Source organism: Chiloscyllium plagiosum, chromosome 3, assembly GCF_004010195.1.
Source record: "Chiloscyllium plagiosum isolate BGI_BamShark_2017 chromosome 3, ASM401019v2, whole genome shotgun sequence".
Classification (NCBI taxonomy): Eukaryota; Metazoa; Chordata; class Chondrichthyes; order Orectolobiformes; family Hemiscylliidae; genus Chiloscyllium; species Chiloscyllium plagiosum.
This window is the reverse complement of record NC_057712.1, coordinates 78496535-78524101: the sequence shown is the minus strand read 5'-3', so window position 1 is coordinate 78524101 and position 27567 is coordinate 78496535. Positions and strand designations below refer to the sequence as shown.

Genomic DNA, 27567 nt, shown 5'->3' with positions numbered 1-27567 from the left:
TGGCTGTCATTTCAGAGATGTTCTTGATGTATGGTAGTGTGGCTAGTCCACAAGCTCCATCAACAAACACATAGACCTGGACCCAATATACCGGGCACTACAGCGGACAGCTGAAACTGACAACCGGAAGCGGCAGGGACAGGCCACTATAAATGCCGGAGGGAACACCACAGAAGCGCTTCACAGGAGGCTCCCAAGCACTGAGGATGTCACCTAGACAGGGGACGAAATGTTTGCAACAAAAACTTCCAGCTCGGCGAACAGAACCACAGCAACGAGCACCCGAGCTACAAATCTTCTCACAAACTTTGAACTATGTAAATGTAGCACAGTTATATGCACAGGTAATTGATAGTGGCAGGACAAGTGGAGGGATCAATTAACAAAGCATAAAGTATAGTTGGCTTTATTAATAGGGGCATATAGTGCAGGAACAGTGAGGTGGTGTTGAACTTGTATAAGTCACTTGTTCGACCTCAGTTGGAGTATTGTATATACAGTTATGGATGCCATGTTATAGAAAAGATGTGAAATGCATTGGACAAAGTGCAGAAACAACTTACATGAATTGTTTTGGCAATGAGAAACTTCAGTTATGAGGGTAGATTAAAGAAGTCAGGATGGTTCTCCTTGTAGAGAAGAACACTGAAAAGATAACTGATTAAAGGCTTGCAAACTCATAAGCAGGCTGGAAAGAGCAGATATGAAAAAGTTGTTCCCACTTATAAAACGTACAAGGGGTCATAGATTTAAACTCGTACAAAGGAAGAATGATGAGAGGAAAAACTCACTCAGCATGTAGTCATGGTAATGGAATGCACTGCTTGGAAGTGTGGAGGCAGTTTCAATTGAGGCATTCAAAGGACATTGGATGATTATTTAGATAGAAGTAGTGTACAAGGATATGGGGGAGAAAAGCAGAAGATTGACATTCAGTAATGATGCTTGTTTGAAGAAGCACAATTGACTGAATGGTCTCCTTCTGGACCATAACAATTCTGTGATTTATCGCATTTTCTAAAAAGAAAACCAGTGGAAAGTTAGGTCATTCGGTGAGTGATGAATCAGTATTGAAAATTACATCATCTAGCATTTTCATAATATTTTCAAAGTAACAAAATGCCTACTCTTGGAAATCTGAATGCTTCCCAATCAAAACTTGATATAATAGGGTCTCAATAGATTTGCCACGACCCAACTGTTATTAAATGCGCAGAACTCTTTAAAATTTTTGGCACTTTATAACTGCCATAAGTGTTTCCATTTTAGTCATGATGCATGCTAGTTATGGCAGCGATGTTTCAACCTTTGGAAATAGTATTCCATTATACAGGACTATACTCTTCTGAAGAGGAAAACGTACAATGTTAAGTTCATAGAATCATCAAAATCACAACCAAAGTCCACATTGACGCTCTGAAGAGTATCCCACCCAAACCCATTCCCCATTACTCTACATTTACCCCTGACTAATGCACCTAACACACACATCCCTGAACATTATGGGCAATTTAGCATGGCTAATTCACCTAACCTGCACATCCTTGGATTGTGGGAGGAAACCAGAGCACCCAGAGGAAATCCTTGCAAACTACACACTGACAGTTGCCCAAGGCTGGAATCGAACCCGGGTCCCTAGTGCTGTGAGGCAGCAGTGCTAACCACTGAGCCACCGTGCCACCCAAAATTTGTCTCCCAAAATTTAAATGACTCCAACAATCCTCACAGCATGCAAGAAACCATCACTCAATGACAAAGTGACAGAACAACAGTTTATTTTCCTTCTCTTTTTAAAGGAAATAGACTAAGGACAAATTAAAAAAGACATAAGATCATATGGGGTAACTTAGTTGTAGATATTGAGATTTTGAGAAACTTGAACCATGAAGCAGAGAAGAGTCTATCCTCCATCCTGCTGTCGTTTTGGTCTCACTATGAAAATGCATTTGAGGCGATTCATAGGAGGTTTACTGAGGTAACACCTAGAATAAGTAGTGTGTTGTCCTAACAGGATAGATTGGTCAGGCTGGGTTTGCTTCCACAACAGCTTGGTTTGGCTGGCAGCATTGAAGTGTGTAAAATCTTGAATGGTCTTGACAGGATGCATGTAGAAAGCATGTTTTGTCTGTCAGCCCAGAATTAGGAGGCAGTCTATTTAATGTTGGGGTCACAGTTTCAGGACGGAGATTGGGAAGGATGGGTTTGAATGACTTTGAAAGTCTGCCTGAGAAGATGGCAGGGGTGAGGGAAATAGAATATTTTTATAACTGAGGTAGATGGATTTTTTTTGGTGGGACAATCAACAGCTCAATATATTAGGTAGGGACATGGAATTCAAAACACAAGCAATTTATTCATGATCTAACTGAATATGGAGCAGGCTTGACAGGTGGACAAGTTTGCTTCTGCTTACATTTTGTTGGTTCCCTTAGTTATCGATTAAAAAAATACAAAATATAAACTCTATTACAGGTAATTATATAATATCACTGACACAGAGCCACAGATGTTACAAGTTTTTGAAAATTATCTCAAATGTTGCCCTTAGGATAACTTGTACTGAGATGCTTTTTTGAGGCTACAGTCTGGGTTCTGTCAGAAGTGATACTGATCAGCCAGACAGGAGGGAAAAAAAGTCAGACCATTAAAAGTTAGCTATCCTATTTCTACTATATTGTTACACGTAATGTTAATTTTGATGATCCAGAGTTCCTCTCATTACTCACTAGTTTCATATTTAAACAAATTGCTTCTAAAATTAAGGAAAATGACTTCAACTAAAACTAAAAAGTAAGAAAACAGCTTTTAATCAAAGTGAACTTTTGTGATCACATTGCAGCCCATTTCATGCAAAGAGCTTCTGCTGCTATACCATTTGTAAGAGTGAATGAAACTAAAAAATAAGCCTGACACGTTTAGGCCATCATGTATTCATGGCAATGTAGCATACCAGACAAGCTCAACAACTACCTTCCTGCACTGATTTTTCAAAAGCAAAAAGTTTCAGCGAGATGCTATTCCTTTTGTGAGACTGGTTGAGGAATAATAATTGGTCAAGCCAGTGGGGATAGCTGCCTTGCTCTTTTCCAAAACAATGCATGGGATCTTCGAGGTCCATTGTCTTACCTGAAAGAAGGCCACTCCAACAGTACAGCACACAGTGGAACACCAGCCTAAATTTTTGTGATGAAGTTTGAGTTGAACATACAATTATTGATTTAGAGGTGAGTGCGCTATCAACTAAGCAATGGCAAACACTGCATATCAATTTGAAACATTGTTCCTATATTCTTTCACATGATTGTTCCAATTCTGTATTTGTATCGTATTCTCCTTACTTGTTTGTGACACAATGTCAACAAGGATGATAGTTTGTATTTTTTAAATTTTCGCTTCATGAGAAAGTTGACCAGTTCTTTCCATGTTAAATGGGTCCATAACCCCGTTAGAACAATAAAACAAAGAGGAGAGTAAAATGTTACTTATGACTTAGGAAGACTTTATAAAAATTAGAGACAGATGAAAGCACCTACATGTCAGTGCAGGTTAGTTGAAACGCTCTTGCCTGAATCACTAGATCGTAGATTCAAGCTCAACTTGAAGGCGATGTGAGTTATGAAGCTTTGAATAATCCAAATTCAGGTGGATGTAGTGTGTTCGTCAAAGAGAAGATCGACTGCTTTGGACAACACTTTTTCCTCGAGCTACAGTTTAATGTCATTTCTTTATTTAAAATACTCTTACTATGTTAAAAGTACTAAATTAATTGGCCAGTATCTTAAACATCTGTGGAAGAAAATGATTGCTCACATAACAACAGATTTCACACTACGTCTGGCACTAGTGACTAATATTCTGCAAGGCCATGTCATCAGGTCTTTACATTATTTTGCAAATTGTCTTTGGCACCCAAACCCTGCAAGCAGCTTCAGGAAATGACCAAAATACCAAGATATTTTATACACTAACAGATTTATGTTATTACATTTGATATTTGGAAACACTTGTGTAGTTTTTTTTTCCAATTATTACATGTTCACCAATTGGTTTTATTATGTACATCTTGCATGGAGGGAAATTTGGACAGGTCAATGGATGGAAATATTTACAGCCACAATATTCAATCGGTAAGAGTTTAGTAAATCTGCATTCTTAACATCTTGTGGTTAATATCTAGGAAGAGAATACTTAACAAAAGTGAAATCCATCTTGCTTGTGGGAAAAGAAGACCGTAATAACTACAAATTTTACAAACTCAACCTTTTTTTCCACAGTTTTCTAGTAGTTCATCCAGGGAAATGCATAATTTTAATCCCAAAATATCAAAAAGCAATGATAGAAAAACTGGCCCTTTAGTCATAAACTTTATAAGTTCCAGTTATGTTACCCTTCTTCAAAGCTCTAGGCAAAATAAATCCAGGCTCCTTATTCTCTGTTTATAAATTAATCCTACCAATCCAGGATTTATCTGGAGCATCTCCAATGCACTCTTGCTATGGCAAACATATCATTCATATATAAAGAGATTAATACGCACACAATACACCAACACTTTGTACAACAGCAACATCTTAACTTCTGTACTCCCATCCTTTTGTAATGAAGATCAACATATTATTTGCCTTCTTAATTGTCTGCTGAACCTAAAGCTAACTTCTAGAGCCTCATGAACAAAGACACCAATGTGCTTTTGATGGCTAATGCTGCTCAATCTGTCATAGAGTCATAGAGATGTACAGCATGAAAACAGACCCTTCGGTCCAACTTGCCCACGCCGACCAGATATCCCAACCCAATCTCGTCCCACATTCCAGCACCCGGCCCATCTCCCTCCAAACCTTCCTATTCATATACCCATCCAAATGCCTCTTAAATGTTGCAATTGTACCAGCCTCCATCACTTCCTCTGGCAGTTCATTCCATACCCATACCATCCTGTGTGTGTAAAAGTTGCCCCTTAGGTCTCCTTTATATCTTTCCCCTCTCACCCTAAACCTAGTTCTGGACTCCCCAACCACAAGGAAAAGACTTTGCCTATTTACCCTATCCTGACCAATGAAGGAGAGTATACCAAATGCCTTCTTCACTATCCTATCCATCTGCGACTCCACTTTCAAGGAGCTATGAACCTGCACTCCAAGGTCTCTTTATTCAGCAACACTCCCTAGGACCTTACCATTAAGTGTATACGTCCTGCTAAGATTTGCTTTCCCAAAATGCAGCACCTCGCATTTATCTGAATTAAACTCCATCTGCCACTTCTCAGTCCATTGGCCCATCTGGTCAAGATCCTCCTGTAATCTGAGGTAACCCTCTTCGCTGTCCACTACACCACTATTTTTGGTGTCATCTGCAAACTTACTAACTGTACCTCTTATGCTCGCATCCAAATCATTTATGTAAATGACAAAAAGTAGAGGACCCAGCATCAATCCTTGTGGCACTCCACTGGTCACATGCCTCCAGTCTGAAAAACTGCCCTCCAACTCCACCCTGTCTTCTACTTTGGAACCAGTTCTGCATCCAAATGGCTAGATATCCCTGTATTCCGTGAGATCTAACCTTGCTAATCAGTCTCCCATGGGGAACCGAGTCGAACACCTTACTGAAGTCCATAGAGATCACATCTACCACTCTGCCCTCATCAATCCTCTTTGTAAACAGTGACACCACGTTTGCCAACCTCCAGTCTTCCGGCACTTCACCTGTGACTATCGATGATACAAATATCTCAGCAAGAGGCCCAGCAATCACTTCTCTAGCTTCCAACAGAGTTCTCGGGTACACCTGATCAGGTCCTGGGGATTTATCCACCTTTACCAGTTTCAAAACATCCAGCACTTCCTCCTCTGTAATATGGACATTTTGCAAGATGTCACCATCTATTTCCCTACAGTCTATATCTTCCACATACTTTTCCAAAGTACTGATACAAAATAGTATCTCCCTCATTTCCTGCGGCTCACAAAGGCCGCCTTGCTGATCTTTGAGGGGCCCTATTCTCTCCATAGTTACCCTTTTGTCCTTAATGCTTTTGTAAAAACTCTTTTGATTCTCCATAATTTTATTTGCCAAAGCTATCTCATGTCCCCTTTTTACCCTCCTAATTTCCCACAAGTATACTCCTACTTCCTTTATACTCTTCTAAGGATTCACTTGATCCGGTCTATACCTTACATATGCTTCCTTCTTTTTCTTAACCAAACCCTCAATTTCTTTAGTTATCCAGCATTCCCTATACCTACCAGCTTTTCCTTTCACCCTAACAGGAATATACTATCTCTGGATTCTTGTTATCTCATTTCTGAAGGCTTCCCATTTTCCAACCATCCCCTTACCCGCGAACATCTGCCCCCAATCAGTTTTTGAAAGTTCTTGCCTAATACCGTCAAAATTGGCCTTTCTCCAATTTAGAACTTCAACTTTTAGATCTTCTCTATCCTTTTCCATCACTATTTTAAATCTAATAGAATTATGGTTGCTGGCCCCAAAGTACTCCCCCACTGACACCTCAGTCACCTGCCTTGCCTTATTTCCCAAGAGTAGGTCAAGTTTTGCACCTTCTCTAGTAGGTACATCCACATATTGAATCAGAAAATTGTCTTCCACGCACTTAAATTCTTCTCCATCTAAACCTTTAACACTATGGCAGTCCCAGTCTATGTTTGTAAAGTTAAAATCCCCTACCATAACCACCCTATTATTCCTACAGATAGCTGAGCTCTCCTTACAAGTTTGTTTCTCAATTTCCCTCTGACTATTAAGGGGTCTATAATACAATCCCTTTCTTATTTCTCAGTTCCACCCAAATAACTTCCCTGGATGTATTTCTGGGAATATCCTCCCTCATCGCAGCTCCAATGTAATCCTTTGTCAAAAATGCCACTCCCCCTCCCCTCTTGCCTCCTTTCTATCCTTCCTATAGCATTTGTATCCTGGAACATTAAGCTGCCAGTCCTGCTCATCGCTGAGCCATGTTTCTGTAATTGCTATGATATCCCAGTCCCATGTTCCTAACCATGCCCTGAGTTCATCTGCCTTTCCCTTCAGGCCCCTTGCATTGAAATAAAAATGCAGTTTAATTTATTAGTCCTACCTTGTCCATGCCTGCCCTGACTGTTTGACTCGCTTCTGTTCTCAACTGTACCAGTCTTAGATTGATCTCTTTCCTCACTATCTCCCTGGGTCCACCCCCACCCCCAACCCCCACCTTACTGGTTTAAATCCTCCCAAGCAGCTCTTGCAAATCTCCCTGCCAGTATTTTAGTCCCCTTCCAATTTAGGTGCAATCCATCCTTCTTGTACAGGTCGCTTTTACCCCAAAAGAAATTCCAATGATCCAAAAATGTGAATCCTTCTCCCATACACCAGCTCCTCAGCCATGCATTCATCTGCTCTATCCTCCTATTCCTGCCCTCACTCGCTTGAAGCACCATGAGTAATCCAAATATGAGTACGCTCGAGGACCTCCTTTTTAAATTCCTGCCTAACACTTTGTAATCTCCCTTCAGAATCTCAATCTTGTCCCGTCCTATGTCGTTGGTTCCAATGTGGACAATGACCTCCTGCTGGCCCCTCTCCCCCTTGAGAACATTCTGCACCCTCTCTGAGACATCCTTGATCCTGGCACGAGGGAAACACACCATTCTGCTTTTTCGCTGCTGGTCACAGAAATGTCTGTCTGTACCTCAGACTAGAGAATCCCCTAACACAATTGATCTCTTGGACCCCGGCGTACCCCTCGTTGCATTAGAGCCAGTCTCAATGCCAGAAACTTGGCTGTTTGTGCTTTGTTCCCCTGAGAATCCATCATCCCTTACATTTTCCAAAACAGTATACTTGTTTGAAATGAGTATATCCACAAAAGACTCCTGCACTATCTGCCTACCTCTCTTACCTTTCCTGGAGCTAACCCATCTATGTGACCATATCTGAGACTTTCCCCCCTTCCTACAAATGCCATCCCGCACATACTGTTGCTGTCGCAAATTCCTTATTGCTTCTAACTGTCTCTCAAACTGATCCATTTGGTCTGATAAGATTTGCAGTCAACGGCATTTATGGCAGATATAATCCGCAGTAACCCTTAAACTCTCTTTAAACTCCCACATCTGACAAGAAGTACATATCACTGTACTGAAGGCTATTTTTGCACCTTCACAATCTGCAGACCCAGAAAATAACACCGTCTTATTCCTCTACAAAACACTGCCCTAGGTTAAATTAACAGTTATGGCTTGTATTTTAAGTTTAATCAAGAGACATAGCTCCAAAAACATATAATCAAGAAAGAACCCACTCTACTCACTACTGCAGCCTTTCTATTGGACACACTTAAAACAATGATTAACTTATCTGATACTGTGCTGTGAACTTCATCCAAACAGGTTCCATGATTAGTTGTGAATTTCACTGTTCGTTAATTTTCTCAGACGCAGTCCGATGTCTAGCGATACATGAATTCAAAACAGCAAAGGCAGTAACTGAGCAGGTTCTCTCTCTCTCTCTCCTGCACTGACCTCACAATGTGCTTCCTTTGTCTGTTCTTCTCCCTTTTAAAACTGCTGTTGTTTTGACTTTTTTTGTCCAAAGTTCCAAAGCAATGCAACAGCATATAAAACAGTAATTGCTGCTCCTGGAATTCGAGGAAATCACCTCCAGCACCTAAAATACCTCAAAAAAGGAGCAGCTGTTACAGCCAGAAATTTTCCCACCCTCCATCTTGGATTACCCAGAATCCTCATTTAAGAAATGTCCTACATTTTTTTTTCCTCTACCTAAGTGAATAATGTCATTCTTATTCACATTATTTTTCATCTTGCAGCCCATTTACTTAACTTGTACATATTCTCTTAAAGCCTCCTTTGCAATCACTTCACCACTTGCATTCCCAGTTTAGTGTCGTCAGCAATTTTAGAAATAATAGATGTTGTTAATCAACCTATTCAATTGTGTCACAACACACCTCAGAATCTGGTGGGACTTGAACCCAGGCCTCCTAGCTCAAAGGAAGGGACACCACTGTTGTAGGAGCCTCCAATTTGGAAATAACATAAATCTTCTCCACAATGAAATCATTCCTATAGAATGCCAGCAGCTATGGACTTAGCACTGGTCCTTATGGCACCCCACCAGTAACAGCTTGCCATTCTCAGAATGACCCATTTATTCCTACTGTCAGTTTACTGTCTGTTAACCAATCCTCGATCCAACCTGACATAGTTTCGCCAAACCCATGTGGTCTAATTTTATTTAGTTAACCTCCTCTGTGGGACTTTAACAAAAGCTTTTCGAATATCTAAAAACACCGCATCCACTGATTCTCCTTTATCAATGCTACAAGAAATAGCCTCAAGTAAGTCACACATGTTCAACACAATTTCCCTTTCATAAATCCATTTTGATTTTGATTATTACCACTCTTTCCTAAATGTCCAAATATCTTCTTATTTGCAATAAATTCTAACATTTCTTGATTACTGGCATCAAACTAACAGTTTTGTAGTTCTCCATTTTCTCTCCTCTTAGTTTCTTAAAAGTATGGTGACATTTGCTACTTTCCAATCCACAGTAACTGCTCCAGAATCTATAGGATTATGAAAGAAAATCACGAAAGCCTCCACTAGCTACTCCCTTCAACACCTTAGGATCATGCTCATCTGATTCAGAGGATTTATCAAATTTCAAAGGAGTTAACGTTTGAAATATTGCTTCTTTACTGATGCTAGTTTCTTTTAGCAGCTCAGTTTCACAACATCTTTGGTCACCTAGTATTTCTGAGATGGTTTCTATATCTTCCATCAATATGATTTTTTTTCATGTATAGACGGGGCGTTATTGGCTAGCTCAATGTTATTACCCAACACTAACTGCCCTGGAGAAATTGGTGGTAAGCTGAGTACTTGGGGTCACCCAAAGATTGTTTTCTCATTATTTCACTGGTTTCCTATTACACTTCCCATTTCCCTGACCCTGACTCTACTTGGCCCACATTTGTCGAGCTAATCTTTCTATTTTTGGATACATAAAACAGCATTTTTCATTCTGCTCTTGTGTTCTTCACTAGTTTGTATTCATATCTCTTTTCTCTTTCTTAAACAGTTTGTTATGCATCACATGGCTCGCAATCCCTAGGCTCATCACTTTTTCTGGCATCCTAATAATCCATTTCAAAATACACCTGGTATATTGAGAGCAGTTTTGATCCTCTGACCTAAGAAAAGCTACACTGCCAAGAAAGTCAATGCAGTGAAGGTTCACCAGACTGATTTCTGCAATGTCATGTTTGTCACAACAGGAAATTTTGCATTGACTGCATCTGTATTCACTGCACTTTGGAAGAATAAGAGGGAATTTAATTAAAAAATAGACTGGACGTAGGAATTTCAACTGGTTAAGGTGGTGGAGGAAGCTCAGAATAAGGTGCCACAATTTCCGGATGCACTGTCGGCCATCTGGCCTATTATGAGGAGAGATTTGCTTAGAGAATGGTGAACCAGAATCTCTACTACAGAAGGTTGCGGAGGTGAAGTCACTGAATATATTTAACTAAGTATGACGTAGATTTCTGGAAGTTCAGGGTGTAGAGCTTATTGAAGACAGCAGGAGTATGCAGTTAAGATAAAGAATTCAGGATTTGATGGATGAACAGCATACTATAATCCCAGTTTCTATATTTGATTGAATATAATCTTTGATTTATCTTGTTGATTTATCTTCCCTTTGGGTCAATGCACCTTAGAGGAATGTATACCTATTATAAATCAGATTGTACTTCTTTAAGTACTAGCTATTACATGTCTACCACCCAATGTTTTGGTATATTTTCACAATCCACCCTAGCCAATTCACCACTCATATCTTCATAATTTCTTTTCTTCAGTCTTAAGACTCTTGATTCAGAATGAACTATATTGCCTTCAAACCTGACGTGAAATTCAATCTTATCCTAGACACTATTTCCCAAAAGTTTCTTTACACCAAGATTATGAGCCCTTTCTCATCTCACAGGTCCATAATAGCCCAATCCTTAGTTAGCTTAACATACTACATCAGAAATCCATATTGTACACACTCCAAAAATTCATTATCCACAGTTAAAGCACTGATTTGGTTGACCGTAACTGCACGGAAATTTAAAAATCACACATCAGGTTATAGTCCAACAGGTTTATTTGGAAGCACTAACTTTCGGAGCGCTGCTCCTTCATCAGGTGATGCTGTATTACCTACATACATGCAACTCTAAATGTCAGATTTATAACATGTTGATCATCAGTACTAGTAGTTTGGTGGCCGATAAACAATTCTCAACGATGTTTTCTTCCCTTTGCTGTTTCATACCCTCATGCAAACTCATTCGTCATCTTGATACTTGGAGCTCAAAACCACTCTTACTAATGTGATGATGGTGTTCCTTTCTAAGAGTGCTAGGCAACCTCATTTTCTTTTCCCCCCAGCGCTCTAAAATGCCAAATTTCTTTGAGTATTCAGTTCCCAATCTTAGGTCAACCTGATGCTAAATCATGGAATGGCAATACTTCAACTTATGCACACAAATCTTGAACTTTTTTGTGAATGTTACATGTATTCAGACAGAATGCTATTCATTTTGCTTTTTAATATTATTCTCCATTCTGATCCTATTTGGTGCTCACGTGTGCTTCATCTGTTTTCTATTTTTGCATTCCACTTCCCTTTACCAGTTTTGCTTCTTAAATCTGAGCTCTCTTTCATGTTTTCATTCTCCTGAAATCTAGTTCAAATCCTTGTGGTACCAAATACTGAATTTCCCTCTGAGGATCCTGGTCCTGTGAAGATACAGTTCATCTATCTTGTAAATTCCCATTTATCCCAGAAATGTCTCAGAAATTTGATGTCCTTCCTCTCATCCCAATCCTCAGCCACATGTTCAATCACTCAATTCCCTTAGTCTATGCACTAGCACATGGGACTGGAAGTATTCCTAAGATTACTGATTTAGAGGCCTTTTTTAAAATATCTTTCCTAGCTATGAAATCTGTTTTGATAATCATATTCCCCTTCCCAGTAAAGACACTGGTACTCACATGGACTATGACTCTGACTGTTCATCCTGCACCAGAAGAATGGCCTGCAGTTTCTTCAAGAAATTTTTGGTTGTGTCACCAGGGAAGAAAGATATCATGCTGGAGTGACATCTAAAGCATGGAAATATCTGTCTGTCACTTCTCTTCTTCCACCCTGCCCGTACAGCTGGACCACATGTGGTGCCACAAACCTAGCTCCAAATGCAGTCCTCCAAGGAACTAACAACGTCATTAATATCCAAAACAATTTTTAAAAATTGGATATCTGGGTGTACTTGTATGTAAATCACAGAAGGTTGGTCTGCAGGTACAACAGGTAATTAGGAAGGCAAATGGAATGTTGCCCTTCCCTGCTAAAGGGATTGAGTTTAAAAGCAGGGAGGTTATGTTGCAGCTGCATAGAATGCTGGTGAGACCACACCTGGAGTACTGTGCGCAAATTTGGTCTTCTTACTTGAAAATGATGTACTGGCACGAGAGAGAGTACAGAGGAGGTTCACTGGGTTGATTCCGGAGTTGAGGGGGTTAGCTTATGACGAAAAACTAAGTAGACTGGGATTGTAGTCATTGGAATTTAGGAAACAGAGTGGGGAAGGTCTTATAGAAATATATAAAATTATGAAGGGAATAGATAAGATAGAAGTAGAGAGGATGTTTTCACTGGCGGGTGAAACTAGGACAAGAGGGCATAGTCTCAAAATTAGGGGGAGCAGATTCAGGACCGAATTGAGAAGGAACTTCTTCACCCAGAGGGTTGTGAATCTGTAGAATTCCATGCCCAATGAAGTAGTTGAGGTTTCCTCATTGAATGCGTTTAAAACTAAGATAGAAAACTTTTTGAACAGTAAAGGAATTAAGGGTTATACTGAGAGGGCGCCTAAGTGGAGCTGGGGCCATGAAAAGATCAGCCATGATCTGACTGAATGGCGGGGGCTATAGAGTCAGATGGCCTACTCCTGCTCCCAGACAAGAGTGAGGATTGCAGATACTGGAGATTTCAGAGTCTGGAATAGAGTGGCGCTGGGAAAGCACAGCAGGTCGCGCAGCCTCCGAGGAGCAGGAAAATCGACGTTTTGGCAAAAGCCCTTCATCAAGAATGAGTCACTCCTGAGTAAGGGCTTTTGCTCGAAACGTCGATTTTCCTGTTCCTTGGATGCTGCCTGACATGCTATGCTTTTCCAGCGCCACTCTAATCTATAGTCCTGCTCCGAGTTCTCATGTTGTGTTCTGGATACTCTTGCGCAACTGGCTGGTCCTCTTGCGCGCACACACACTCATATCCCTTTTCTGTCTTCATGCTCTTAAAGTACGGAATAAAACAAATGGTAGAAATCACAGTGGATCAGACAGTATCCATGGACTCTTCATCAGAGCTGAAATGAAGAGTCATCTAGACTCGAAACGTTAGCTTGCTTTCTCTCCCATGGATGCTACCGACCCACTGCGATTTCCAGCATTTGTTTTTTTCCCAGTAGACATTCCAGCATCTGCAGTAATTTGCTCTTACTTAAAGTACCTTTAGGTTTTGTGCACAGAATTACCATGTAAATCTAACTCACTACTCACACTCAATATATATCTGACTCAGGCATATTTTTCTGGCCGTATATGTCACTCACATGCAAGCAGTAGTAAATTCTGACCAAAAAGAATTCAAATTGAATTTTCACTTCAGTCCGAATCTGTGAATGTCTGAGTGAATAAAATGATGAAAAGTAAATGACATTTAACTTGATAATTGGAATTGCAGCCTTACTGCAGCACTACATTTTCAGCAATTAAGTATGAGAATTCTAATATCTTAATGCATTGAGGATTTAAAAAGATTAAATTTGGAATATCTAGTATTTCCATAGTGTCTACAAATATTTAAAAAGGAGCAGAGGCATTCAAGTAATGTATAATTTTGGATATGTACATATTGCCATAAGATTAGCAGAAGCTCTAGTAGCTTAGATGACTTTTAGTAATGATTGCATTTATGTGGGAAGGGACATAACTTGCAAAGTTGAGCAGAGGTATAAAAAGGTTAAAAAAAAATCTAACTACCTCAGTCAATATAACAGAACTGTTGAGAGATCACAACTTTGGAGATCCAGAACCAGATGTATCGGAATTTATGTGAAGTGTAATCAATGAGAGTGACCTCTTTTCCAAATGTTGCTACAAAATTCTGTGTTCAAATATTTTAATCATAATATTTCAGAATATCAACAAATCAGCAACAATCTAGAAACCTCGTGTGTGATTGCATGGATAAAAAGGTTTGTACTTATACTGCATCTCCTTATTTTGGGTCTCAAAACAGTCTTTAAATGTTCACATGTAAATTAATTTGAAATTCCATGACTTGCGTTTGTGTATTTTGCTTGCGGGAACATGCAACAAATGGTACTAAGTTTACTGACCATCAAACCTGTCTTTCTGTTCACACTGATTGAGAGAACAATGTTGATGAGAATATCTGTAGCAATCATTATATAAAGCATGACACTAATTCAATCTCTACAACACTTACACACAGACCAAAAGTCACCTCATAAATGTAATACTTTATCCTATTTTGTAGTGTTCGCAAGGTTATAAAGAGTATGGAATAATTGACAATGCTAAATGACAGCATGATAATTTGACAAATTTCAGATCTTGGCTCCAAGTGCCAACATTGTAAATTTTTACAAGCAAGCTGAGTCAGAACATATCACCTAAGTAATCATGTGGAGACTGGTTAACTAACCCCTTCCTTCACCCAGCAAACATTGTACAATGTATTGGGGGAATTTCAAAGGAACTAAAAATAATTAACCAGTCACATCTGATGAAGTGAATGTCAACTAATGTGACAAAATACAGTTATAATGTGGTATTCATGTTCAAAGTGATCATTACGAGACATTTGGAAATAAAATAAGTAAAGGATGTGTGTCTTTTCTATTTTTCTATCTTTCTTGATTGTGGACAGGAATGGGAAAAGGCTGTTTGAAAAACCTAGAAATGAAGAGAGTTTCAACCAGCAACAAGTTGTTGATTGGTCTATGGCCTTGTGATCAGCTATTGATGACAAACATCAATTATGTGATTGGCTCCTAGGTAGATTAACATCTTGGCACAACAAAATAGTTAAAAGCAATCAGACTTCTGCAAGGTCAGGAGCCGTCTCTTTTCCCCGCAACAACAAAAACAAACCTTAATGCTGAAAACGCTAGTTTATTTTTCTCTCAGCAGTGGCTCTAAGTTATTGCTCTAAACCAGTAAGCCAGAGACTTCATAAGCATGAAATAGCCAATCTCTTCCTTCTGCATGCAAGTGAAGATATCTGGAGAAGTATGTGTGTGTGTATTTAACGGGAGATTTATAAGGCGATTCAAGTTTTAATAGTGTTATCTTGCCAGTTAATAATTGTTTATTTGTAGCTCGAATTTATTTATTTACAGAGTACAAGTGCAGAAAACAGACATTGAAATTACATTAGACACTTATTAGACAGTACCTCAAGTACATATACAGTTGTGTGTACAACCTTATTGCTAAGTTGTGATAAAGCACAAGCAATTTATAAGAATGTTTCCATAAATGAGAAACTTTAGTTAGGAACATAAATTGTAGTAGTTAAGACTGTTCTCTTCGGAGAGAATAATAAGCAGAGATCTGATCAAGGTTTTCAAAATCATAAGCAGGCTGGATAGAGTAGATAGGGAGAAGCTGGTCCCACTTGTAGAAGAAAAATAACGAAGGGGCATAAATTTAAATTGATGTGCAAATGAAGCATGGGCCATGTGAGAAAAGGCTTTCACACAGTAAGGTAAGGAATTCACTGCCCAAAGAATGTGGTAGATGTGGGTTCAATTGAGCCATTTAAGAGGGCATTTGAATGGTTATTTGGATATAAATGGTGTAGTGGGTATGGGGTAAAGGCAAGAGATTGGCACTGGATAACAGAACCAGTGGGAGCAGAATGGGCCAAATAACCACCATTTGCACCATTAACAATTTGGTTCCATCATAACTCATAATTTTTGTTAAGTATAGAAACTGGAGCAGTGCTTAGTCAATGTGGGTATAAAAAAACAGGCAAACTGGGGAATTCTGTGTACTTTTTAAAATTTTTAACATTTGTGACAACTCTGGAAATATTGTAGTTTGATTTCCAGCTACCTGGTGAGGCACAACAAATAAAACATTAATCCAAGTACAATTACATGAAAACGTGCCTTAGAATTACTCCCCACTATGTTGCGACCATTTACCTTCACACTTGGAAACAGAATACCAGATGCTATGAACCAGCAGTTTTAGAAACCACTAACAAGCAGCACAACAAATGGATGTTTGACTACCTTTTCAAGTTTGCAGTAATGTTCAAAAGATAACTCACTGTGCTATGTTAGCTCATTCTATCCTCTGTTTACATTTTGGCAGTTAATTTGTTTTACATTCTCAATAATTGCCACACCAATAACCTTAACATTTTCACTATTAATCTCCACTTTATGTAGCCAAAAGTCTAACTTTACTTGACAAATCATTTCTATTGACCGATTAAGGAAGATGGTGCACAGGGATAATGTACCGAGGAGACTCACACAACAGAAGAGAACGTACCTTAGCTGCTACTTCAGGAAAGAAAATTTCAGCAACATCAGCTTCTCCAGATTCAAGGACATAGTTCAAGATATCGAAATATAATAAGCATAACAATCTGCTGGATGTGGGAATTAACTGCAGGCATGGCAATGTACAGGATATATAGCATCGTATTACAAACTCATACTGTGATGGAAGACTAAGAGAACACAGATCAAAATTTGAGTGCGTACTGTCTAGGATCTACCCATTATTAAAAATAATGGTCAGAAGATCATGAACAGTGCACATCTCATTTTCCAACATGCACTGCCAACATACACGTCTCTTTACTGAGTGGTAACCAATTTAGTAATGAACATGGCCCTGAGCCAAGTGCACTGACTGCATTAATCAGTTTCTTTGAGACAAAAATTAAGAAAACCCAATTGAGATAGTCAATATTCTGGTCAACAATTAAACCTTCAACCCCATCCACGAAAGAACAAACTTTCCATCCCTAGAATTTCTCAGTTGCCTTTCAGTAAAGAGAGACGTGTATGCTGGCAGTGCATGCTGGAATATGAGATATGCACTATTCATGATTTGCTGACCATTATTTTTAATAGTGGGTAAATCCTGGGCAGAATGCACTCAAATGGATGGTCCTAAGAATTTCCCAGTGAGCAAGCCTTGGACTCTGTTCCATATTGGCGCTTACCCTGTTCCAACACAACGGCTGCCAGATCTTCCAGTTCTCCACTGCAAGCCAACCCTACAAGATCCCCAAGGAAATCCCATTGGTTACAAGGTACTACTTCAGGCTACCCCAAAATCCGCTTCTTTTTTTTCTTTTATAAGAAAACATCTTAAGATTTATTTCAGGTACCAGTCTCCTCCTGTTACATTATGCTTCTTCTCATATATTAAAAAAAACTTCATCATTGTGTCTTTGGCTCTGTTTTTGGATGTTACTTATTTATCCTGTATGTCACAGATAAATATTTCTACCATTATTCAGGATTAAATTCAAAGTTGGCAGTGTCCTGGAATTCTTTCCTTAACACCAGTGTGGGAGGATGATGTGAAGAATGGCAGAGGCTCAAAACGATTGAGCCACATAGTCTCAGTGACTTAATAAAAAAACTGTGGTCTTCCCGAAACTCAGAATTTAAATAAAAAAGTTTATTAAGGATGTTTCTATTATAAATTACTTTGATTAACTTGACAAATATTTTTACAAACTATCAGAATATCATTACACATGTCTGAGTATACCTTTCAGTCTAGACCAAGATCTATTCCCACCCAGTTTCCAGGTGTTGAAAATGCTGCTTTCAAGAATTGACTTATTCATACCTGACTATCTGACTAAACTTCGCATCAGTGGTCCCGTTTGAGACAGCATGGCAACAACCAGTTCCATATCATCAAATATACTTTGGTCTCTCTCTCTCTCTCTCTCTCTATTCCTATGATACCTTTCACTTTCTCATACATCTTTTATCCCACTGGTTACAAGGTGCCAGACTATCTTCTAAAATATTTATTCCCAAATGTTTCCTCTCACTATCACTCCTACACCAAACCTAGAAATTTATTCCCCGGGTTTTATCAAGATATCCACTGTTCGCCCCTGCATTGTCGGAACATTCTAGCTAAGGTTCTTTGACATTATATCCACCCATTCCCAAAGAACAACAACTGAACATTTGTATCTTCATGCTGTGAGATGAACCATATTAAAATATTCCATGATCATCCCTCAACACCCACAAGTCCTGATTCCATTCCAACACCGCATTCTCACATGTGTTTCTTGCCATGTAATTTATAATTGCATTTTCAAATGTGCAAACTTGTGACTTAGATCAGTCATTAGTTATCAATCTTCTGCAGCTGTTGATCTGCTCAATCACTGTTGACTATATTGTAAATAGAATTATCCACAGTAAATCTTTTACTTTGCTGCTGAAATCCTCATCCATGCCTTGGCTATCTGTACACTTGGACATTTCCACACTATGGACTGTATTTTATGCAGAGCCCCTCCACATTAAAGCAACATTTGACAATGTGCCACATAAAGAGAAACACAAGGGACAACTATATAAGACTGTAGCTGAAATACTGTGAATTGGTTTTCTCTTCCTATCTTAGGAAAGATATATTGGCACTGGAGTCAATGCAGAGAAAATTCATTGGTTGATCCTGAGTGTGAAGGGCCTGTCTTATGAGGAGGGCTTGAGTAGATAGGGCCTGCACTCATTTGAGTTTATAAGAATGAGAGGCAACCCAATCCAAACATGTAAGATGTTTAGAAAAGTTGAAAGGGTAGGTGAAGAAAGGTTGTCTTCCCTTGTTGTAGAGTTTAGGATCAGAGGGCAGAATCTCAGAGTAAGTGGCCAACCAGTTTCAACATAGATGAGATAATTTTTCTCAGAGTGGAACCTTTTGCTGCTGAGGGTTGTGTCATTAACTATATTTCTGAGATACATTTTAATCAGTACAGGAAGTAAGGGTTATGGGAAATAAACCGAAAGTAGTTGAGGATTATCAAATCAGTTGTGATTTCATTTTTGGCAGAACAAATTCTTTGGGCTGAATGGCTTACTTTGATTCTTATGTCTTATAACAGGGTGAATGACTAAATATTTGGTTAGAGGTTTTAGGGAGCACCTTAAAGGACGAAATCGAAGGTGGGGAGGTTTCAGTAGAGAATTCCAGACCTTAAGGCATTGGAAGACGAAAGCCTGGTCACTGATAGCTGAATGATTACATTTGAGGATGGTCAAGAATTTTTTCAAGCACTCAACTTGAGATTTTCTCAAGGATTCCTTTTTGATTTTCAGGGTCTAATTTTTCATAAACACTAATTAATTTATTAGGTACAGTAATAAAGTAACAGTACCTTCCATGTTTGTACTGACACATGGGGCATTTGGATAAACAAACAAGAAGAATTAGTAAAATCATTATCCTCAATAAACATTGATCCTTCATAAATCTTAAAGCCACAACACAGAAGGAAGGCATTAATTTCCTAGAAACCACACATACTCATACACGACATCGGCTAACAAGTTTTGTTCAAAATAACTAGCACATACTTCTCCACACATGAAAACCATGACCCTAAACACAACTTCTTCGAGGCAATGGCAGACTGCCTGTACACATCTCTTCAAAACTCATGGGGTCTCCTCCCACTTGCAAAAGAATAAGCTTCTTGCTGAAGCTCAATTTGAGTTCCAAAACTGAGACTCAGCTTCTGATCTCACTACTGCCTTAGTCCAAACTTGGACAAAAGTATTAAATTCCAAAGGTGAGTTTAAAGCAAATGCCCATGACATCAAGATTGCATTTGACCAAGTGCAGCACTAGAAAAAAAACTACTGGACGTAGGTTTGGCTCGCTGAGCTGAAAGGCTCGTTTTCAGACTTTTCATCACCCTACTAGGTAACATCATCAGTGAGCTTTGAGATGAAGCACTAGTGGTATGGCCCGCTTTCTATTTATGTGTTTAGGTTTCCTTGGGTTGGTGACATCATTTCCTGTGATGGCATAATTTCCTGTGGATGTCACCAATACAAGAAAACCTAAACACAAATAAAAAACGGTCCATGACACCAGTGCTACATCCAGAGGCTACAAATCTTCTCAAAATTCGCAAAGAAAAAATACTATATCCATTGGGAACTGGGTGAAAGCCCTACACTGGTTGAGGATCATACGTAGCAGAAAGGAAGATAGTTATGGCTATTGGAGGTTAATCACCTCTGTCCTCAGACATCAATGCAGGAGTTTCTCAGGAGAGTGTCCGAGACATAATCACCCTCAGCTATTTGATCAAAAACATTCCCTCCATCTAATGTCAGAAGTAAGGATATTTGCTGATTAATTGCTCAATGTCAACATCATTCGTGACTCCTCAGACATTCAAACAGTCTGTGTCCATAAGCAACAATACCTGGATAATATCCAGGCTTGGACTGAAAAGTGCCAAGCGATATCCGAGCCACATATGTGCAACATGTCCAACAAGAGAGACTCTAAACGACACCCTTGATGGCATAATCATTACTGAATCTCCTACTATTGACATCCCAAGGTTACTACTGCCCAGAAACTGAATTGAATAAGCTGTATTAATACTGTGGCAACAAGAGCTGGTCAGAGGTTAGGAATTCAGGTGACTATCTCACCTCCTGACTTTCCAAAGTCTGTCCATCATACACAAGGCATGGGTCAGGAACATGACTGAATACTCTTCACTTGCTTGGATGAGTGCAACTCCAACAACTCTCATTAAGTTCATCACCATTCTGGCCAAAGCATCCTCTTTGACCAACAACTCAGCTACCAACTTCAACACCACTGACAAACACTGGTAGCAGTTTACAAGATCGAGAAGATGGACTGCATAAGAACAATAAAGCAGGGAAAGGATGGCAATGTTAATGGCAGCACAAGGTAGCTTATTTTAATGGCAAGTTACTGGAAGGTCAGGATCATTGTTCTACAAAGTGGTCACCCGTCTACATTTGATCTTGCCAATGTAAAGGAGATTGCACTGTGAGCAGCGAATAAAAATAGGTTGTTAGAAGACCAAGTGATATGCTGCTTCATGTGGAAGCTGTGTTTGGGGGGTTGGATGATGACGAGGGAGGAGGTGAATGTTACACCTTCTGCGATTGCATGGGAAGCTGCCATGGGGGAATGTGGAAGAGTTAGGAGTGAGGGAAGAGAGGACTAGAATTCCATGGAAGGAATGATCCCTTTGGAATGTGGTGGAGGGGAGGGGAAGGTATCTTTAGCAGTAGCACTGTGCTGGAGGAGAAGGCAAGGGAAGCCCTATCGTGCTCTGGAAAAGGTAAGAATGAGTGAGGGCAGAAGTGAGAGAGATGGCTCAGGTATGGTCAAGGGCTTTGTGAATCATGGTGGGAAGTTTTCAGTTGAGGCAACAGGCAGCCTGGTGGAAAAGGCAGCATCATCCATGAAGAGAAGGCAGCCGGGACCAGAAAGCTGGAAATTGAGAAAATGCCAGAAGTTTCAGAACTATCACAAATGAAGTAGGGAAGCATCTGAACAAAGGGGAAAGGTATAAAATCAGGAAAAAGGATAAATGACACTTATTGCCAAACTGAGGTAGCCACGGCTCACTGTGTTGTGTTGTTGCATGACAGCTAACAGGAGGTGCTGCCATTTCCCTTGCACCAGCTACTGATTCAGGTGTGACAATCAATTTCAAGAGCCTTCACATCACAATTGTAAACATCCTTAAAATAAAGGTTTTGACTTCCACTTTCATATCGCTCCAGCTATCTCACCAGATGAAAGATCCTGAATAGACTGTTTACTGAGTGTCCATCATCTCTTGGAAATGAAAGGACAGCAATAACAGGATACAGTTAGCAGATGTCTCGGTTGACCTTAAGTTTACAGAGGCCAGAATGTGGGACTCCAGTCATGAGTGCATTGGAATAGTTAAGCCTGGAGGTAGCAAAGGCTTCAACAAAAGTTTCAGCAAGAGATTAGTTGAGATGAGGCAGTGCCTGGTGATGTTACTCAGGGCAGGGCTAGGAAACAGGCATTTGTAGTGATGGTGCAAACATGTGGGTAGAAGCTCATCTCAGAGGTCAGATGTAATAATGAGTTTGCAAACAGTCTGGTCCATTGCCAGTGAGGTTAGGAAAATACTGACAGATGGTGTGCAATGCGGGGAAGAACACAGTCATCTATTTATGATCCATGGAAAACAAAAGCAAATATTTTTCATTTCAAGTTGTAATATTGAGGGCTGGGGAGGATCAGAAGGATTTGGGATTGTGGGAAGACCGAAACCGAGTGTCCAACTACAAAAATATTGATGCAATGCTGACCCTCATTTCAGAATGCATGTTTCAATTATATATAGCCTTAGACAAATCCCAGTGCAAAGCTGTATTCAGGTTCTATTACTTCCTCTCAGAACAGGTATACTGGCCTTGAATGAGGATTGCAAAAATTCACCAGGATTATAACATGACTGAAAGGGTTCCATCAGTACAGATTTTATAAACTTGCCTTGTATTCTCCCATATTTAGAGGACTGCAGGTGATGATGATAAAAATGATAGCAGGATTAACTAAAATAGAATAACTACTTCTTCTGGTGGGTTCAACCAGAACATGGATATATAATCTTAAAATTAAAATGAAGATATTTAAGATTAAATCAATTCGTCCCTTTAGGTTCAAGTTACCATCAGATTAAATAACAGAACATACTCCATTTTTGATCTTGTTTCTTTTGGTCACTTTCTCAGGTTGAACCAGAATTTTGACATCGACATACCAACTATCTCTGTCAGCAGTAACTTTTAACATTATTGTTTACCATAAATTTTAATTGTTAAGTAGTTCAATTTTCCTTGTGGCTTTCTTCTGTTCAAATTGCAGAACTTGATGTAAAAGTACAGTTCCTCAAAGCTGGGTGCCTAAAAATGAAATTTTCCATAAATCAGACACGTTTGAAATGGAGTGCTGGTCGAGTTTTCAGATCAATGTCTGTATTATTGATTATCCTTCTGCTCAGTTTATTTCCAGATTTCTTCCTTCACTTCTCTTGTGTTCAGACGAGCTCTCTCATCAAAAAAGCGAGCTTTCACTTTTTATTTCTACTGTGGAGCAGAATCACTCTCCCTGAGGCTTTCCCTTTGGTTTTTCTAACCAGGCACATTTGGGTGAGTACATGCTGCTGGGGCAAAGGGAAACACATAATCACAACCGCACAGTTCCTACGACATCTGCAGAAGTGCCTGGAGTGAGCAGTCAGGACTGTTCCTTCACCTACATTTTGATGCTTCATACAAAGTAGGGTCCTGGCTTAGAGGAAGAATTGGATAGAATCATCCACTTTCAGGTTAACCTAAATTTGTTTGAGGGTGTTTTTTATATTAGGCTTTAGTAGTTTCAAGATATCCAAAAATTCAGCAACATGAGCAATCAAGCAAGACGAGGTCCTGAGGTTGTTGGATCTGAGGTACTCTACTGGTAAAGATCGATAATGCACTGTAGATTAAACTGCTTTAATCTTCTAATTGTAATACTTGATATGATAAATTCACTAACATCAACACAATATAGGTTCATTAAAATGTCAAAAAAGAAATGTCAAAATAGTCAGAAGATAATCACATTACAGATAATAGTAATGATTTGGAGGAGACAGTGTTGGACTGGGGTGGACAAAGTTAAAAATCACAAAGCATCAGGTTATATATCCAACAGGATACAACCACTGGGTGAAGCAGTAGTGTTCCAAAAGCTTCTGAGTAAACCTGTTGGACGATAACCTGGTGTTTTGTGATTTTTTTACTTTGTCCACAATATAGATGAGACAACGATGGTAACAATATTAAAACCTAGAGCAAAATTCAACTTATTTTTTATCTGAACAAATTTATTATTCTAACTGTAACCAAGTTGTGTTATTTCATTGTTATATAAGAATTACTAACACCAGTCATACATTATTTTAAATGTCACTGAAGGAAATTATCTGTGAATCTTTGCAAAATTTATGTTATATGTATGTTGATGTTTACACAAATCATCCAGTATTGTTCTACACTTTATGACACACTTAAACAAAAAGAAAAATACAAACACATTCACAGCATTTCATTCAAGTTTCTTCGCCTTGTTCTTTTAGATCGTTTTGTGAATTACGGTCACCGCTGCAAATTTTACAGTCTGAGAAAACTGACACCCAATATGATTATCTGGTGTAAAAGTAGATGTAGCTTATAGATTTTGGAACCACAATTATATAAAATGAAGTCAAGTAACATGGATATAGAATACTGCTCACTGTTGCTTATGTCAGATTTCTAATTCCACAAACAAATCATCTTTGAAACCCAATTCAGAAATCTGTTCAACATTTGAATTTGAAAATGCCTGCAACTGCAGAGCAAAGCCAAAGAAGGAAAGGCAACTCAAACCAGAAGAAACCACTGACCTGATACAACTTGTCAATGTGACAAATGAAACAGCATAATTGGTACTTGCATTTGAAAGGAGGAGCTATCAACTTCACTGTAGTATGAGTAAGCTTTCTCATATATAAATAGCAACATGTATTGTTTTTGAAAACACTTCTTCATCAGGTACCCCACTATTTCAGAGGATAAATTATTGGGAGAATACAGTGAACGAAGATTCTGGACATAAAATATGTTGGTACGTTTGAATTTCACTTTGAATTAAGATTAACAAGGCGGCAAACATTAATTGTCATTTTGCTTGCGAAGTACTTTACAAACTATATATCATAGCATCCTTACTATTGCAGCAATATTGATCTGCTTTTATGATTTTTGTAGTGTGAAGAATTAAATCAGACTTAAAAACTAAATGAGCTTATTCTTCCAAATTTTAAGATTAATAATCTATTTCTTAATTATCGTTGCTGACAGTTTACATTTTGCCTTTACTTTTAACCTTTGAATCTCAGTGGCACAGTAGATCATAGAATCCCAACTGTGTGGAAACAGGCCATTTGGCCCAACAAGTCCACAGCAACCCTCCGAAAAGTATCCCACCCAGACCCAATCCTCTACCCTAGATTTCCCATGATTACTGCACCGAACCTACACATCCCCGAACACTACGGGCAATTCAGCTTGGTCAATTCACCTAACCTGCACATCTTTGGACTGTGGGAGGAAACCGGAACACCCAGAGGAAACTCACGCAGACAGAGGGAGAATGTGCAAATTCCACACAGACATGGCTGGAACCAAACGCAGATCCCTGGTGCTTTGAGGCAGCAGTGCTAACCTCTGAGCTACCGTGCCACCAAATGTTATATAATTATAATAGATGACATTTCTATCTTTGTTCAGAACAAATTCTGTCACAATTTTACAGAGTTGAAGTTAAAACATGGCTGTAAGAGAAACTGCGGCGCTTCTGTTGCTATTGTCTGTTACCTTGGCCAACGGACTTGGATATTATAGACATCATCATGCACAGCATCCAGCTGGTAAGTGTCCATGGGGTGATCCCCGTGAGTTACAACAAATGTGGTGATCCAAGTTGACAGAAAAGATGGGGGCAGCTCGCTACGGACTTCAAATATTTGTTGCTGGTTTCATTTTAGTCTGAGCTAAATCTCAGACAAGCAATTTTAATATTCACATTCCTCCCACAGCACCTTGTTTATCCAATATTCTCCACATAAAATACCCACATGATACAACACTCTCTTAAAGCAGGCAATCCACGTCGCTATCATTTAATTTTTCTAGACACTTTGGAATGCAAAATTGTGCACAGGTTGATGTACACTTCAATTTTCTGTCCCTCCCAAAGGGGAATCCTTCACAAACTCCCTGTCCCTCCCAAAGGGGAATCCTTCACAAACTCCTTCGACAACCAAGGTGAGACTAAGACACTCCTGTACAAACTTGTCGCCAACCATTACCTGGCACAACATGTTAGTGCATTGACTCCATCAATAATTAGTGTTAGCTAACTGAAATCATCGCTGAGTGTCGACAAAATTAAATATTTGGCTATCACAACTTCATACTATGCAGTATTATGATTAGGAATTAGGATTCTTATGAGAAAAACAATTTTAAGAACTATACAACTTAAGCATTATAAATCAATGTGCACTCCTCATCCAAGTCACAGAATATTATTTATTCCACATGCATTATCACCATCACGGCTTACTTAAATGTTAGAAACCATAGATTATCTCCAGTTATTTCTCCAAAACAGTCCCCACCAATGAATGTAATGGTAGTTATGGGTGATGAAAAAAGCATATGTTTAATGCTGTTCATTTTTGCTCAAGATATGTCTGCTGGATCACAAGCTGAAAAGGACAAGATTCAAATGAATTATAACCATTAAAAAAAAATTTAATATCACTGTCAACTTTAAGTACAGTGATAATCATTTGTAAAAGCCTGCAACAGTGACTTCCATACTGCTAGTGCCAGAAATGGAAAGGAGGAAAAAGGGTATGTGGCTATCGTGGGGATCATCTGACTACTGTTATAGTGGAAATGGGAGGTAAAATAAATACTCTAGAGTTTTTGGATTTTTAAAAAAATTCAAAATAGTTATGAAAAGAGCTCAGATTTGAGAAGGTTAAACTGTGTAAGGTCTTCAATATTTGATGGTTGCCAAATTATGGTTTATGCTGAGATTTTATTTTGGAGAGATGCAAAGATGCAGCCTCAAACTACCTCAGTCAGAATGGGATCAAAACCTTATCATCTGATTCATATGCTAGCCATTTAGCCAACTGAGCTAATTGGCATCCCAGTGCACAATACTTCAATTTTAAAATCTCACCGTTTTTTCACAAATCACTCCTTGGCTTCACCCCACTCCATCTCTGCAGCCAGTTCTATAAACCTCAAACAGATTTCCATTCATTTAAGCCTTGTCTCTTGAGCATTACCAGTTTCATCATTTCATCAGTGCACATGTCTTCAACTACCCTGGTCTTGTGCTCTGGATTTGTCTTACTTTCTGGACTTTCTTCGTCTCTACCTCTTTTCTGACTGCCTTTAAAATCAACATTTTTGATTGACACGTTCATTCTTTTTTCCTGATCTCCCCGTTGAGGCTGGTGTCAAAATTTATTTGTTAACTCTTCTGTAAAGTACTTTGTTTCAATCGTGTTAAACATTTCGTATAATTGCAAGTAGCTGTTGTGATATATGGTCCATGGAAAACTCGTTCTACTGCCTAAATGACCAAGTTTTAACATAATATGCACAGCAAAGTAGGCAGTTTAAAAATTGAATTTTAATCAAAATAGATTGTGAAAACATCTCAAAATGTATTTACAACACCAATTAATAGCTACATTTGTTCAAGGGATACAATTGAATATAGCAAGAGCTTAATAACTCTTTAAACAATG

At 39.0% G+C, this 27567-nt stretch overlaps 2 protein-coding genes across 2 annotated transcripts in view; one reads left to right on the top strand and one right to left on the bottom strand.

Annotated features, from left to right (window-relative positions):
* The window catches only part of nt5dc1 (5'-nucleotidase domain containing 1), a 575653-nt gene that overhangs the window by 298496 nt on the left and 249590 nt on the right, over positions 1-27567 (bottom strand). The gene's annotated exons all lie outside the window — the stretch shown is intronic.
* LOC122548587 overlaps positions 24773-27567 on the top strand; it is a 62551-nt gene continuing 59756 nt past the window's right edge. Inside the window, exons 1-2 of the mRNA XM_043687422.1 lie at positions 24773-24857; positions 25548-25662. Of these exons, the coding sequence (XP_043543357.1) occupies positions 25563-25662 (100 nt within the window). The 5' untranslated portion in view covers positions 24773-24857; positions 25548-25562. The remainder of the gene's footprint in view (positions 24858-25547; positions 25663-27567) is intronic.